We start from the raw sequence: 17,312 nt of genomic DNA on the forward strand, positions 1-17,312 counted from the left end.
ATCTGGGCTTGGTCGGGGTGCGTTTGGAGAGGGAAGGCAAAAGCGACTCTCACCAGGAACTTGGAGTGGAGCAAGATCCCGGAAGATTTTCGTTTGGGGTTTTGTGTGTTTGTTTGCATTGCGGTGTTGTTTTGTTTTGTTTGTGGGGTAGGGCTTGCGAGATCCAGTTGGGAGGTTTAGGCGATTCCCTTCGACCCGGGGCTAGCTCGGATGATAGAGAGTAGGCAGGGAGGAGCAGGGTCGCAACGCCCTGCGCACCTCACTCGGCTGCGCTTGCTTTCCCGCAGACCCGCCGCGCGCTGTGCCCCCAGGATGGCTCTGCGGCGGCCAGGTGAGGCCGGACCCCAGGGCAAGATGTGCTATCCTCCTGAGAGGCTCCAGGGAGGCCCCCAACACCTGGACGCCTACTACACGCCTTTCCCGCCCTATGGCCACTATGCGAACATGCTAACCGCTGCGGAGGAAGATTTCCAACCTTTCCCGCAGCTGGAGGCCGCCGTGACTGCATCCCACGCTATGCCCCCCTTTGCCTTCCGGCCCGCGCCTCTCTTGCTGAGCACCAGCCTGGCTCTGCAGAGGGAGCCACTCTACGACCTGCCCTGCTACAGCAAGCTGCCACCGTGGTCCCCAATTCCCCACCTCCCCAGAGAGGTGCCGCACTTCCTCAACAGCAGCCGCGAGTATGCAGGCGCCACCGGTGAAGACTTGGGCCATACTGGTGGCCGAAGTGACAGTGGCCAGTGCTGCGGACCTGAAATTTTAATGCCGCCGCCGGCTGTGAATGCTTCCCTGTTCCCTGAGGGGGTGAAGGCCTCCCAGTTATTATCTTGCTCCCCCAGCAAGCGGTCTGAGGAGGGCTCCAAACCCCTGAACCAACAAGGGAAGTCATCTCACCGCTACCACTTCACCCAGGAGGACCTGCACTTAGTTCTGTTCGGGGTCATTCCCAGCCTGGATCACTCAGCCCCTCTGCACCACGCGGTTTCCGGTTTCCTGGTCCCCACGGACAGCTCTGGTAAAGGTGGTCACGTCGGGCAGGAGTCGGGTTGGATGGGAATAGAGGTGGGAGGAGGAGTGGGGAAGGAGCACTTCAAGGTGGATCTGAGACGGCTCAAGTCCAGCGGGGAAGTGTGGATATTTCCCATCAGGATGGATCCCTCGCTTCTGAGGCTGTACTTGCTTTAATGCTTGATTCCTAAGGTTGGCTTTAGTGGAGGAGGGAGAAGAGAGACATGGCTCACATAGTGGATGTCAGCTGGGATCAGATTCTACCGGGATAATGCAAGGTAGCTCCACTAGAGCCTCACGCAATTCATACTGGGAGTCCCAGTTTAGCCATCTATCTCCACCTTATTCAAAATCAGCATTATCTCTGCTTCTCAAGTTCTTTAAATTTGCAAAACGGGGGTTAATTACATAACCTTGCAGGGGCTGTTCTGAGTCTCAAAGGAGAAATTTTATACATAAAAGGAGCAGGAAAAATACAAAGGATAAATCAACATTAAACTAAGGATAATGGTTACCTCTAAGAAGCAGGGAGGGAAACACCTTATGAAAAATAAAATCTTAACCCCTTTTCTAGGATCTGATTCTCTTTGTCGAACTCTGGATAAAGACTCCCTTCAACTACCAGAAGGTAAGCAGAGCCTCTGGCTTGGATTTCTGTCCTGATGTAATGCTGTCAGTTGCCTCATTGGCTTTCCTGCCTCGGGCTTTCCCCCTAGGTCTCTGCCTCAAGCAGACGATGTTTGGTGAGGTGCGGCATTTTGGTGTATTCTGCAGTAGCCTTGTTGCTAAAGGAGTCAGATTTGGACCCTTTCAAGGTAAAGTGGTCAACGCCAGTGAAGTCAAGACCTATGGAGACAATTCTCTGATGTGGGAGGTAAATAAATATGCTTCTGGTGGGTTGACAAAGTGGGAAATGAAGCCAGTGGAGAACAGTGTCGGCTTCTGGCCCTCTGGGAGGGGGTCCCTCTGCTTCTGTGCTGCCTGTTTTACAGTATAAAGAGAAGGGAAGAGGGGCACCTGGGTGGCTCAGTTGGTTGAGCTTCTGACTTCCGCTCAGGTCATGATCTCACGGTTTGTGGGTTCAAGCCCCTGCATCGGTGCAGAGCCTGCTTCGGATCCTCTGCCCCCTCTCTCTACCCCTCCGCAGCTTGTGTTCTCACTTTCTCTCTCTCTCTCTCTCTCTCTCTCTCTCTCTCTCTCTCTCTCTCTTTCTCTCTCTCAAAATGAATAAATAAACTTAAAAAAAGAGAGAGAAAGAAAGGTAGATATTCACTCCATTAAGATAGCACCTCTAAGTGAATTCTTTGTTTCCTGATGCCTTAAATCGTTTTAATCTGTGAAGATTATCAATGGAATATACATATTGAAGAGTTAATATTATCTTTGTTTATGGGCAAAACCAAATGGCTTAAATGTTATACAGTGCTGCTGAGAATGTGCCAAAGAGAATAAAAACAAATTTTTAAATTTGATATCATCTGCCTATGAAATTAGCTATGGGTTTTTAAAAACTGATACTCTTGACTGTGTTTGGGGCATGCTGGTCAGACTCCAGTTAGAATATATCAGGTACCTCCCCTTGACCCTGAATTCCTACTTCTAGGAATATAGGGCAGGAGTGTAATCTGAAATTCAGACCCTGTGGAAGATGTTAATCACAAGGTTGTTGATAATAACAAAACATTGGAGACTGGAATTGCCAACAGCAGAGAAAGAATTACATGCATGACAACCAGGTTGGGAAAAAGCACAAAACTAATTGGTTGTCTTTAAGTTGGGAATTAAATGCAAACTTCTCTAGTTCCCCTTTTCTCTGCTTATGGAATTAAGATACTATAGAAATTTGGAAATTAAAGTGATAAAAGTAAGAACCTTTAAGAATGTCACAGCACCGATAGAGATAAGCTAATACATCTATTTGGGCTTAATAATGTTAATAATAAGTATATTCAGTGGACTCAAGCATGAGATTTGGACTATAAATTTTAATAAGTAATTTTATAGGTTAGGCACAAAGAAAAAGTGCATTTTAAACTTTACGTTTCATTTTTTTTTAGATCTTCGAAGATGGTCATTTGAGCCACTTCATAGATGGAAAAGGAGGTGCGGGGAACTGGATGGCCTACGTCAACTGCGCCCGTTTCCCCAAGGAGCAGAACCTGGTTGCGGTGCAGTGTCAGGGGCAGATATTTTACGAGAGCTGCAAGGATATCTGCCAGAACCAAGAGCTCCTTGTGTGGTATGGAGACTGCTATGAAAAGTTTTTGGACATTCCCATGAGCCTTCAGGTCACAGAGCAGGGGAAGCCAGTGCCTGGGCCCTCTGAAGGTGAGTGCACACCTTTGCCTTTCCCAGTGAGGCTCTTCTAGTGGAAGTACTTGGCACATGAACCACACCCTCCTGCAGCATCCCCGCTGACTTGCGGGGCATCCCCTTCGCAGAGGCTAATGCAGGGGAGACTAAACTGAGGATGTCTCTAACCAGGGGGGCACTACCCAGCGAAAGGAAAATGCCCTTATCTTTCCACAGCTGCTGAGGCTACTAATATTCACAAGGAAACCTTTTCTTCTTCCCCATCACCTCCTCTCAGAGGAAAAAGTAAATAAAGGCCAAATACATGGATGCAACTTCTTCCCTAGGTGAGCCAGTTTCTGATTCATCTCTGCTCAGGCTAACACAGCTGATGACTCCATCAAAGCTCTTAGAGCAGTGTTTTTCAAGTAGGGGTTGCAGTATCTTAATGTGGGAAATCAATTTAGTGGTTTAGACCATCTTTAAAGAAAAAAAAAGAATTAGAATAGAGTAGAATAGAAAATATTGATGTGAATCTCAAGTATTGTTTGGTGAAGTTTGACTACAAGTGGAGATGTGTGGTATACTGAGTCTCAAATATAAAATATATTTCCTGCTGTGGATCTTCGTCCCCTTGGAGAAGCATTGAGTTAGACTCTCACTCTCAGATTTTAATGTGGGTGTTGACTACCTGGGGATCTTGGAAAGATGCAGATTCTCATTCAGGGCTGGGACGACCTAAGATTCTGCATTTCTATCAAGCTTCCTGGGGAGGCTGATGCTGTTGGCCCCTGGACCACATGAAAAGGTTGAGGAGCCAGAGAACCACCAACCCACCATCTGGGAATGAGCCTCTGGGATTTGCAAATTCTCTGACTGATTTTTACATACACAAAAGCTTGGGAATCCCGATCTGGTGGGTGGGATGAGTTAAATGCAAAATGTATGTAATAGGGTGGAAGACCACCTTATTATGTTATAATAAGTGTGATAAGTAACAGAAAGAAAGAAGTAAATTTGCATTCATCACACAATACAGTGATTGTATGCGTGCACATCTCCCTTGCAAACATAGACCCTTTGGTGCAGGAAATAATCCTCAACACCTTCATATCCCTTTCTCCTGGATCTTAGTGTGTATTGAAGGGAAAGCAGAAGACATTAGGACTAATTCAGGGAAAGCTGCTTAGAGGTGGAAGGAAATATAGGGTGTGTTAGGCTGGGAGAGGGAAGGAAATTTGGCTTTGGGGAATAGGGAAGCCAGGGGGAAGGACACGCTCACTGGGATTAGGAAGTGAATAATGAACAGGCTCTTGTTTCGAGAGTCCAAATTATGAGGGCCTCTCGGAATCAGTTGGGTAAACCATCTATCTTCCTGCTACCCCAATGAGCGGATAGTGTGGGGGGTAAATTCGGGAGTGGTGGTGAGATGGTGGGACTCTCTAAAGTCCATGACCTCACACTTATCTCATACTTATGGATTCTTTTTGGTCACTTCCAAAATGTACTGATTGTTTTTGAAATAAAACTGAAAAATACATTTGAGAAAATATACACATGCTCAATAACTCACAAGATACAATCATCTTTTTGAAAAAGTATTTAACACTATTATTGGCTATTACAATGATCATAACTTTTGATTACTCAGTAATACTCTTCTGGAAATTTGTCTTCAGAAAATGGTCCAGAAGGACAAGGTTTGCGCAGGAAGGTTTTTACAATGGAACCATCCCTATTAATGAAAAATCACAAACAACCTAAATGTTCAATAGTAGAGTAATTGTTATGTAAATGGTGATATATTAACATATAGAATAATATGCAGAAATCAGAAATCCCCATCTGGTGATAAGGAACAGGGAAGGATGAGGGCTTATGATAGTAAATGGGGTTAAAATAATATATATTTGGGAGAGTGTATGGAAAGAAATTGGTAAACAGCTTAATTTGTTGGAAAGAATTATGGATGAATTAATTTGTTTTCTGTTAATGAATGGTTTTGAATAGGATTAAAAAGGAAAGAAAAATCGAAATTCTTCTGTCCTGTCAAAGAACTTTTCCTCAAAGGCTTTTGGCGAGGAATGGTGGGAACTTCCTTCCCCCTTTAACGTCTTGAGTGGGAGGGAAGAGTCTGGACCCTATGTGGGCGGGTTATTTGAGTATGCAAGCCTGTGGAGTGTGTGTTTTGGGGGATGGAGGTGTGGAATGTGAAGACAGCTCTTAATTGTTACCAAACTCTACACTGTGGAGGGGCAGAAAGTAGTATTGTCGAGACTGGAAAACCCCTTGGCTAAAAAGAGGAGTTGACTGAGGTTGGGGAGTGAGGGTGGGGAGGATGAAGAAGGAAAGAGAACAGGATGAAGTTATCAGGTTAAGTTAAATTTCCAAAGACCTGAGCAGAAAATGCAGACAGGTGAGCCCTAATTAGGTTAGCAAAGGTGGAGTCTCATTTTTGCCTAAGTGGTTGTTCTCATGCAGACTCCCTATCGAACCATTATTCTGAATTTCGGTGTGCTCTAGTGCTTTGATTTGTAAAGGTCACTGATCCAGTCTTGTAGACCCTCTCTTCCCACCGGAGGAAGCAGGAAGGCCAGGCCATTCTGACCAATGAAAATTCTAGTGCTGAGCTAAAACCATCCCAGCAAGGGACTTCTGAGAATATTAGCACCTCAATGAAAGTGATAGACATGCCAGGCAGTGGACCATCCTGGGGATGGCGGTTGCCTTCCTGCTTATTTACTTAATGAATGGTTTATTTCCTTAGCCACCTGTTAAACGTGCCTGGGAGGTAGTTGTCAACTAACAAAGCCCCTGATGGATAGCTTCCCTGCTGTCCTGATGCTAAAAAGATTTCCATCTACAGACTCCTGCATATACTTATTCCTGGCCCTTCTCTCTTTCTCTCTGGGGCCAGACAATGAGGTCTCAGCGATGCATTCACAGTCAAAGCCACTTGATCCTCTGGAATCCAGAGTGTCCTCAGCAGGGAGGCTTTTGTAGGTGGCCCCTGTCCCCTCCTCTCCCCCCAACACATAGACACCCCTGGACCTGGGACCTCCCTTGCTAGAGTCGGCTGAACCCTCTCTAACCTCTCTCCCCCTCCCTTCATTGATAAAAACAGATTTACTTTTCTGGATCTTGTGTATCACTCAGTGATAGTATTGCTCTTTGGTAAGAACTCAATAAATGATAGGATTAAATTAATCATCATGGTAACCCTATAAATACAAGGGAAGGCAAGATATTGTCTGCCTTACTCCATACATGTTGGTTGTAGCTCTGGAATCTTTTCCAGAGGTTCAGAGAAGTAAACTGTGAGCTAAACAAATGCCTAAGACTTCATAAAAGGGGCCAAATGGAGCAGCTCTTGTGAAGCCTAGGAAGTAAGCAGTTGGTGTCCATCATGGCCTGAGGTGAACTGCTTTGAACTTAGAGCTTGGGCTGATCTGAAAAGGACACGATAGGTATGTTTTGGTGTATTAACCCAGCCTTGTAACACGTGCCAGTCAGAAGTGGCTTCAAGAACTGTGGTGTCGAGGGGCACCTGAGTGGCTCAGTTGGTTAAGTGTCCGACTTCAGCTCAGGTCATGATCTCATAGTTCATGAGTTCAAGCCCCGAGTCAGGCTCTGTGCTGACAGCTCAGAGCCTGGAGCATGCTTCACATTCTAAGTCTTCCTCTCTCCTTGCCCCTCCCATGCTCAAGCTCTGTCTCTCTTTAAAAAATAAATAAACGCTAAAAAAAATTAAAAAATAAAAAGAACTTTCGGATTGAACTGCTCTTAAATAGGGCTGGAGGCAGGGCTAAATTAATAGACTGGAGAAACATAGCAAAGCATGGAAAACATGAAGACTTCGAACCCTAATCGAACTGATTGGAAAGTAATTAAACATACGTGTATACACATATGTATTTCTTTAAGGAATAAGAGTTCATTGTTTAGGTATGACAACGACAATACGGTTACTACTTTTTAAAAGTATTATATTTTAAAGATTGCAGTTTGAGGCATTTATGAACCAAATGATAATTAGTATTGAAATAGTCACGGAGGGAAGTGATCTAAATGAAAACAAAATTGGCTATAAGTTGATCGTTGTCAAAGCTTGGTGTTGAGTGCATGGGGGATTGTTAGTGCATTATTTTGATTTAGTATATGTTTAAATTATTCTGTAATAAAAGGTTTTTTTAAAAATCCTGTTGGAGAGGGCCGCCTGGGCGGCTGAGTCAGTTAAGTGTCTGACTTCGGCTCAGGTCATGATCTCATGGTTCATGAGTTCGATCCCCGCATCGGGTTCTGTGCTGACAGGTCAGAGCCTGGAGCCTGCTTCAGATTCTGTGTCTCCCTCTCTCTCTGCCCCTCCCCCACTCACGTTGTGTGTGTGTGTGTGTGTGTGTGTGTGTGTGTGTGTGTGTGTGTCTCTCTCTCTCAAAAATAAATAAACATGAAAAAACATTTTTTTTTTAATCCTGCTGGAGGAAATAAGAATGAGGGAAGGTAGCTGACAAAGCCCCTGGCACTTATCCTCCTGTGTTTGACAGAGTCTGCAGAAGGCTACAGATGTGAAAGATGTGGAAAAGTATTTACCTACAAATATTACAGAGATAAGCACCTCAAATACACCCCTTGTGTGGACAAGGGTGACAGGAAATTTCCCTGCTCTCTCTGCACACGATCCTTTGAGAAGCGGGACCGGCTCCGGATCCATGTCCTTCACGTTCATGAGAAGCACCGGCCTCACAAGGTAAGAAGTAGGGTGACGAATGATGGGTGGCCCGTTACTCACATTGCTTTCCTGCTCCTTTCTCAAACCCCTGAAGACACAGTGAGGGTCCCCTGGATGTGAGTTGCTGGGACACCGTGCTTGACGATGTAGGGTCTATGAAGAAAGGGACGGTAGGGGCGCCTGGGTGGCGCAGTCGGTTGAGCGTCCGACTTCAGCCGGGTCACGATCTCGCGGTCCGTGAGTTCGAGCCCCGCGTCGGGCTCTGGGCTGATGGCTCAGAGCCTGGAGCCTGCTTCCGATTCTGTGTCTCCCTCTCTCTCTGCTCCTCCCCCGTTCATGCTCTGTCTCTCTCTGTCCCAAAAATAAATAAACGTTGAAAAAAAAAATTTAAAAAAAAAAAAAAAAAAAAGAAAGGGACGGTGCCGTGGAGGGGCACACAGGAGCTACCGCGTCACAGTGCTAGAACGGATGCATGAGGTTGAGAGGACACAAAGGAAGGGTGTCCACTTCTACCTGGAGACGTGGGTTATGAAAGGCCTCACAGAAGAGGTGGCCTTGAGCCTAGTCTAGAAGGACAATGGGATGTCTGATTTATGTCAGAGGCAGAGTTGGTTGAGGAGGGGGAGAGGGTCGAGATGTTCCGAGCAAGAAGGAGCCTGGCATGTGCTTTTAGATCACTGTACGTTGTTCCATCATCTGTGCAGGCATATTGACCATTGTAGATAAGGATGAGGCAGAGGCATGGCCCAAAGAATGGAAGGCATCTGTGGCATGCCAAGGATTTTGTCAGGAAGAAAAGCAACAATGGCCATAGGGAGCCATTTTCTGCTATTCCGGATATCTGGTTGCTCTGCCGGACTTGGTGAAAAAAAGTGCATGCACCATTGAGCCTGTTTAGAAGAAAGGATGGGACTTAGGTGCAGACAGACATGGGTGTGGCTCCCAGCCCTGTCGAACTGGCTGATGAGGCTACCACCCGAGCGACCCCAGAGTCCCAGTTCTGTTCACTTGAAAAGCGAGAGCAATCTTCATAAAATCGCCCTTATCTTCCCCCACTGGTGGATCTTATCTGTTCACGGCTAAGCTTGCAGGGAAATCCCAGTCACTATATTACTTACTCCTAGAAAGTTTGAGGATTTTTACAATAATCATGTGTCATTTTGCTCATCAAAAGACATTTAACACAATTAGTTTTCAACAACCCCTTGGTGGTCCAGATCTACAAAGATGTCCACACCAACCCAGTCCCCTCCAAATACCACTTCCCACAGAAAAGCACATACTTACCAGAATTCTAAGAACATTTGAAGTATAAGACAGTGAAATTACTGGGGTGCCTGGGTGGCTTAGTTGGTTAAGCGGCTGACTCTTGAGTTCAGCTCAGGTCATGATCTCAAGGTTCATTAGTTCAAGCCCATGTCAGGCTCTGTGCTGGCAGCACAGAGCCTGCTTGGGATTCTCTCTCTCTCTCTCTCTCTCTCTCTCTCTCTCTCTGCCCCTCCTCCTCTTCTCATGCTCGTTCATGCTCTCTCTCAAAATAAACATTTTAAAAAGTGATAAATTTATTTCCAATTTTTACTGTTTAACGTGGGAAAAGAATGTATGTTTGGTAAATATATTTTGGACAAAACAAAAGCCTCCTGATATGCTATGACCCAAGTTAAGACATTTAAGGTGTAATGTTTTTCTCTACGTGTATGTGTACATTTATGTATTTTTAACATACTTGGGGATATTCTGAGGCTAGTTTTCTGACTTAACACAACATCATGACTCATTTATAAACATAGTAATGGCTGCATCAGTATATATTAGATGGATGTGCTATCATTGATTTAACCAATCTTCTGCTTTGTGATTTTTCCCCCCAGTGTTGCTGTGGTGAACAATATTATATACAAATCATTATCTGTTATCCATGTCTGATGATTTCTTTGGGATAGATTCCTAGAAGTAGAAACACTGGGTCAAAGGGTGTATACAATTTGAAGGCTCTTGAATGGAGGCACTAAACTGTCTTCCAGAGAATGTGTCGATTTGTAGTCCCGCCCGGGGTGGGGGCTTGTGTGTGTAGTAGGCAGCACCAGGTTTCCTGCAATGCTACTGTCCTTCTTTACATTGTCATTATGATAGACAGAAACGGTATCTTGCTTTACTTTGCATTTTAATTAATGTGGTCTAAATGTTTAAACTATATTTTATTGGCACATTGTATTTGTCTTGTGATTTACCAATTTATGTCCTTGGAAAAGATCTCTATTGCTACATGTTTTAGTAATAATGTTTTACAAGCTATATTGTATCAATTCCGGGTTGGAGTTTTTTCACATCTTTATGTTCCTGAAATTGGAGTGTGTTCAACAAGTGACGATATGCCACCATTCCAATTGGTGGCATTTTCTTTCTTAGCACAAAAAAGTAATGGTGGATCTTACAGCTGATGAGATACACCATTTAGGCCGTTTGTCAGATTTGCTGCAGCTACAAGACCAGGGGGTGTTGGTTAACAAAGGAGAAGCTGTCGGATTTGTTTTTGTTTTTCACTAAAAAGAATCGAAGAAAAGGTTATCAGAGCTCGATCAAGATATTTCTGCTAGAAAGTTGGCTAGGTCATTTGCTTAAACTCTGAGGACGGTGTTGGTCTTGAGTCGGGGTTTGAGCGGAGAAGCTGTACTCGGCTGCTGCCATCTTTTTTTTTTTAATGTTTATTTATTTTTGAGAGAGGTGTGTGTGTGTGTGTGTGTGTGTGTGTGTGTGTGTGTGTGCGTGCGCGTGTGCATGAGGAGAGGGGCAGAGAGAGGGAGATAGGATCTGATCTGAAGTCTCTGTGCTGAGAGCAGAGAGCTGATGTGGGGCTTGAATTCATGAATGTGAGATCATGATCTGAGCCAAAGTCAGTTGCTTAACCGACTGAGCCACCCAGGTACCACAGGTGCTGCCATCTTTGAGACTGAGGGACCGTAGACCAGGCTGTCAGTAGATAAGAGAGACGAGAAAGAAGGCATGGAGGCTGGTCAGAGTGAAGTGAGGAGTTGGGTTTTATGGTAGAGTGGAGAAAGAATCATTTTTTAAACTGGCAATAGAAGAGGATGAGTCCTGTGCCCTCAGTGTTCCCACAATTCTTCTTTAGTGATCTTCTCTTTGCAAACTCTCCCTGAGTGGTCTTGTCTCTTTTATTATGACTATAAGTAGCATTTCACTTTGGATGTTGATCCCTGGCCAAGAGCTCTGACCTGAGCTCATGAAGCATGTATCTAGCTGCATTCTAAGTATCTCAACCTGAATTTCTTATGGCACTCCTTTTCTTATTTTTACTGGTAAGCATTTTTTAATGCTTTTTTTAGTTTTCTTTATCTTATATACTTAAGTTTGAGTACTGAACTTCTAAGGTGATAAAATATATTTAATTTTTTCAAAAACTTGAACAAAACATTTAATTTAAGTTGAAAAGAAGGGGAAAAAATCTCTGGTGAAACCTGCAGAACTTAAGATAAATAATTTTTTTTAAAAAACCAACCAGTTTCTGAAAAAGAATTGACAATTAGAAGATGCTGAGTGTACAACCAAAAATGAAAAACCCTGTATTGTCACCCCTATATCCAGCATTTAAAACCTAAATGTACCTCCTTTTCACATAATTTGTCGAGCAAAATTAATGAAGAACACAAATAAATGACAGAGGAAATCCCTGTAAGTTCATAGCAATGAGTCCCAAAAGTTTATATGTGAATTTGGGATCTCAGCCCTGTCTAAACTCCTAAAATTCCTGACCAATGGAGCGAAAGCTTTATTTTTCCAGAAAGCATCGTTGCTTATAGTCTATAAATTGCTCAAAATTATGCCAGACTTTTTACTTTCTTTATATTTTGTTTTTGACTTCCCCCTAAGCTTTTTGTTTTTGCTGGGATTTCTATTTACAAGAGGTAAATATAGTTTCTTACTTGTGTAAAATGATATTTACATCCTTGTTGAAAGCATTCTTCATGGAGCTTATTCAGATTTGAACCAGGTGCTTTCTAGGCCTGTGAACTGTCATTATTTGGATAGTTTTCATCACCTTTCTGAATTAGTTCCACTGATTTTTACATCTCACTCTTCTTCTCTCTTGATTTCCAATTTTCAAAAACCTTCAAGGCATCTTTCCATTTACTCTTATCATTTGATATCAATCTGGTTCTTGATTATTTATAAATAACTGGGTTTTTTCTTTATGGAATTTGTTATTTATCTTTGGAGTTCTGAAAAAATTTAAATTTTTTTTTTTTTTAACGTTTATTCACCTTTGAGAGAGAGAGACAGAGTGTGAGTGGAAGAGGGGCAGAGACAGAGGGAGACAGAATGTGAAGCAGGCTCCAGGCTCTGAGCTGTCAGCACAGAGCCCGACACGGGGCTCAAACCCACAGACCGTGAGATCATGACCTGAGCCGAAGTCAGATGCTTAACCAACTGAGCCACCCACGTGGCTTGTTTTTATTTTATAGAGAGAGAGCACCCTGAGCAGGGGAGAAGGGCTAAGAGAGAGAAAATCTTAAGCTGAGCATGGAGCCTGACGTGGGGCTCGATCCCACGACCCTAGGCTCGTGACCTGAGCCAAAATCAAGAGTCAGACACTCATCCGACTGAGCCACCCAGGCTTAACTTTTAATTCTTTTTGCTCCCCATTCTCAGAGTCCCCTAATCTTATTTTCCAAATCATGTATTTAGTCTTTATATTTGATCTGTTCTTTTTTGTAGTATTAACTCAAACACCTGACTTTTTGTGCTAGCAATCATAGTAATGATAACAAATGCTCATTATTAAAACCTCAAACAGCACAGAAAAGTTAGAGAAGACTTTTAAATTTTTTTTTTAACGTTTATTTATTTTTAAGACAGAGAGAGACAGAGCATGAACAGGGGAGGGGCAGAGAGAGAGGGAGACACAGAATCTGAAACAGGCTCCAGGCTCTGAGCTGTCAGCACAGAGCCCGACGCGGGGCTCGAACCCACCGACCGTGAGATCATGACCTGAGCCGAAGTCGGACGCTTAACCGACCGAGCCACCCAGGCGCCCCTAGAGAAGACTTTTAAAATCTACCCCAGGGGCGCCTGGGTGGCTCGGTCGGTTAAGCGTCCGACTTCGGCTCAGGTCATGATCTCGCGGTTCATGAGTTCGAGCCCCGCGTCAGGCTCTGGGCTGACAGCTCAGAGCCTGGAGCCTGTTTCAGATTCTGTGTCTCCCTCTCTCTGATCCTCCCCCATTCATGCTCTGTCTCTCTCTGTCTCAAAAATAAAAAAATAAAACGTTAAAAAAAAAAGGTTGTAAATTTGAAAAACATTTCCTTAAAAAAAATGATAATAATAAAATAAATAAAATCTACCCCAAACATATCCTCTCTCCTGTGTGTGCACATAAGCACACCTGAGGAGCAGGGTGTGGAGGCAAAATATGTTCCTTTACCTGGTTCGGGATCCTGGAAAAGATTCAGCATGTGTCACGAGGGTCAAGAGCACAGAGAAACGACATGAACCTTTGACAGCAGGTGAACACATGCTGCATCACATGCTTTCACTGGACTCCCAAACTGGTACTTTTTTGTAGGTACAATGTGTCTCAGACCACCTGCCGCCTGTTTTGCCATCTGGGGCTCCATAATCATCACCACACCCACTAGCTTTTTAGCTCCTTGTCTCTAGCAAAGTGTCGAGCACATAGTAGGTACTCCATAAATACTTGTTGAATTAAGTGGGGTGGTGCCCATCAAGAAAAGCAGGAGACAAAGGGTCCAAGTTTAACTGACTTGCTCTGGTTCACACAGCTACTTGTTGACAGAGCAGGACTAATTCAGTCTTCTCTTCCTGTTCACTTCCCACCTTGTACATCTGAAGCAGCTGACAGCCAGAGACTTTAGAGGAATTATGGAAAGCCACAGCATTGAGAAGGCTCTGGACCAGAACTCATGCTTCCAGATTCTTCCGGTGTAGCCCTGGGTCGTCTTTCTACTACTTTAATTAGACCCCTCAGCCTGAGTCTACTTGATCCTCTGCCTACAGACATATGCAAGATAAATAGAATATTTTACCTCTTACTCCCAGATAAACATAATGGTAAAATGAAGATGTGATTTTTAACTGCATGTTTCTTTTACACCTTAGTGTTCTACGTGTGGGAAATGTTTCTCTCAGTCTTCCAGCCTAAACAAACACACGAGAGTCCACTCTGGAGACAGACCATACCAGTGTGTATACTGCACAAAGGTAAATGGAATCTCCTTCCAAGGGATCTGCCTTGAGCCCTGTTTGGATGGATGTTCATGGCTAAGAACTTGAAGCATAAAGCCTGGCTTATAAGGAGTTCTTGGTTAGTCCATTATCAGCCCAAGCCCCATTTCCACCCCTAAATATGTTCCAGTTTGCTTAAGATGATCAGACACGATCTCCTACTGCCAAGTTGGCATTTGGGTCACGTGTAATGAAACACACCCCACAGGGTTGTCTGGATTCAGTCGGTAGAACATACGACTCTTGATGTTTGAGTCGGAGTTCAAGCCCCACGTTGGATGTAGAGATTACTTAAATAAATAAACTTAAAAAAACCTTTTTTTAAAGAAATACACCCCTGATTTACAGACAGCCCTGATGATTGCAGACACGATTACATAATATTAAAGAGCACAAACTCCTCTATCTTTCTAGAGCAACATTGCTGAAATGGAATCTAATGTACATTATACAGAACATTGAATGATTAAAATGAAGACACAAATATGTAAATATGTAGTTAGGAGTTGCTGGAATAGAAACAATGGTTTGACCATGCTTTAGACATTATATCAAAACATCTCATGTCCTGTTTTGATGATAAACATCTGTGCTGCCCAATGCTTAGTAAGCCATTAACCATATGTGGCTATTTAATTTAATAAAAATGAAATAAAATGGAAAGTTCAGTGATTTGGTTGCGCTATGCACATTTCAAGTGCTCAATAGCCCCATGTGGCTGCTGACCACCAAATTGGATAGCACAGACACAACATTTCCATCATTGCAGCAAGTCCTATTGCATAGGAATAGATTGATTCTGTCATCAGTTTTATATAATAAAGCCATAAAAGGAATATAGGCTGTCTTAGGGGGACATCTAAACCTCCCACAGAAGAATAAAACATTGAGCGCACCAGACTTGGGGAAACCTGCTGCCAAAGAAATTGTGGGTCAATAGAATGGTCATAATCAACATGGCGAAATGAGGCTGAGCCAGAAGTAGACCATGTGGAGCCAGCACAAACTGAAGGAAGGTGACCATGGATTTGTGTGAAAAAAGCAGCCTCTCCTGAGGAATAAATTCTGTCCAGGATTTCCAGAGCAAGGTCAGAATAACTCCACAACGCATTCTGTTTCTGGAGTTCTTACTCTGATCCCTACCTTGTAACTTCTAACTAACCTGGTACTGAGAGATGTTCTGAAAGGGAACTAAATATTTGGCCTCCCAGTTGACACATTAGACTTCAGTTACTTAAGCTGATGAAGACTGACCATGTGTGGGTGTTCAGGCAGGTACAGCTTATGAACCTGACTAGGCAGTGACCCAACTCCACATGTGCCCAGACACCCCATTGTCCAGTTCTTCTCTCTCAGCCCCCCAAATCCGAGGTCACCAGTTTAAACTAGTGTTTTATATCACAGTCAATGGACCCCAAGATGAAGTCATTACGTCTCTAATATACTACTTGAAGGTGACAAGTAGTACTGAAATGAATGAGGAAAAGAATAGAAGTGGCCAAGAAAAGATACGTAAACACAGCAAAGTACTTGGGAATCTAAAATATGACAACCATTCTGAAAAAATTTGGCAGTTTCACTAAAAGCTAAACTTGGTAACTGCCATACAACCCAGCAATTGTCCTCCTGGTCACTTACCTTAGACATGAAGGTTTATATCTTTACACAAAAACCTGTGCACAAATGCTTGCAGCAGCTTTATTCATGAGAACCCACACCGGAAACAACCCAGATGTCCTTCAACGGGTAAGTGATTGAACAGACTGGGCACATCCACACCAGGGAGAGCTACCCGGCAATAGAAACGGCATGAGCTGTTGTCCACACACCAGCCTCAAAAATGGAGAACAGTTAGCGGTTGTTACGGCTTAAAAGAAAAAAAGTGGGAGTGAGAGGGATCAGTATGGCCCTAAAAGGGCAACGTGAGGGGTCATCATGATAAAATTGTTCTGATCTTCACTATCAACATCAGAATCCTGGTTGTGATACTGTACCGTAGTTCTCCAAGAGGTACTACTGAGGGAAACTCTGTAAAGGGTACACAGAATCTCTAATATTTCTTAAGACTGCCTGTGAGTAAACAATCACCTCAAAAAGTTTTAAGTTTACAAAAAGAAGACACTGGGGTGCCTGGCTGGCTCAGTCCATGGAGCGTGCGACTCTTGGTCGTGGGGTTAGAAATTCAAGCCTTGTGTTGGGTGGAGAGATTTCCTAAAAATAAAATCTTTAAAAAAAGAAGAAACCAATAAGATACTGCTTTATGCAAGACCGTGGCCAATACGAACTACTCCTATAATGCATGTTCTCTTGGTGTGGTCCTGGGTCCACCTGCATTGGAATTGCTTGTTTATACGCAGGGTCCTGAGCCTCATGTCTGTCATGTCCTTTTGTTATTAAGACCGCTACTGTTGACGAAGAGTGCTCTATAGCCTTAAAACCCAGATTCATCTATTGGAGAACTAAGGATCAGTGACATTGAAGTTAACCCCTTTGTCTAGTTGGCTGTGCAGGTGATGGAAGTTTACTTTTTCTTCTGCTGTCTGTTCTCTGCAGAGGTTCACTGCCTCCAGCATCCTCCGCACGCATATCAGGCAGCACTCAGGGGAGAAGCCCTTCAAATGCAAGTACTGTGGTAAATCTTTTGCATCCCACGCCGCCCATGACAGCCACGTCCGTCGCTCGCACAAGGAAGATGAGGGCTGCTCCTGCAGCATCTGTGGAAAAACCTTCCAGGATCAAGAAGCGTTCTACTCCCACACGAAGCTTCACGAAGGCTACTAGCCCTCAGTATGGGGACAATGTAAAAACTAAATGCTAGGATTCTGTCTTTGTTTTCCTTGCTTATGGGTGTGTCGTATGAACAGATGATAGTTTTACTAAGATGAGAAACAGAAAAATGGAACCGGCCAAAAAGCTGATTTCACCAGCTTTCACAGAAATGTTCTTCACAATTTTTAACAAGAATGGAATTTTGGTGAGTTTACCTAAAAGTAGTGAACGCTGACTATTCATAGAGAGCTTC

At 43.7% G+C, this 17,312-nt stretch overlaps 1 protein-coding gene across 1 annotated transcript; it reads left to right on the plus strand.

Moving 5' to 3' along the window:
- Positions 1 to 312: 312 nt before the first annotated feature.
- Positions 313 to 17,071, plus strand: PRDM14 (PR/SET domain 14). The gene is made up of 7 exons (XM_030303749.1): positions 313 to 1,015; positions 1,583 to 1,636; positions 1,725 to 1,882; positions 3,066 to 3,336; positions 7,845 to 8,047; positions 14,165 to 14,266; positions 16,844 to 17,071. Exons 1-7 carry the CDS (start codon positions 313 to 315, stop codon positions 17,069 to 17,071), a joined length of 1,719 nt encoding a protein of 572 aa, XP_030159609.1.
- Positions 17,072 to 17,312: the final 241 nt, after the last annotated feature.

This window comes from Lynx canadensis, chromosome F2 (genome assembly GCF_007474595.2).
Source record: "Lynx canadensis isolate LIC74 chromosome F2, mLynCan4.pri.v2, whole genome shotgun sequence".
Classification (NCBI taxonomy): Eukaryota; Metazoa; Chordata; class Mammalia; order Carnivora; family Felidae; genus Lynx; species Lynx canadensis.

Excerpts from the sequence above, each read along its gene's own strand:
- PRDM14 (XM_030303749.1), top strand. The coding sequence starts at position 313 with ATGGCTCTGCGGCGGCCAGGTGAGGCCGGACCCCAGGGCAAGATGTGC. Across the intron at positions 1,883-3,065 it reads ACAATTCTCTGATGTGGGAG|ATCTTCGAAGATGGTCATTT; the intron begins GTAAATAAATAT and ends ATTTTTTTTTAG. Across the intron at positions 14,267-16,843 it reads AGTGTGTATACTGCACAAAG|AGGTTCACTGCCTCCAGCAT; the intron begins GTAAATGGAATC and ends TGTTCTCTGCAG.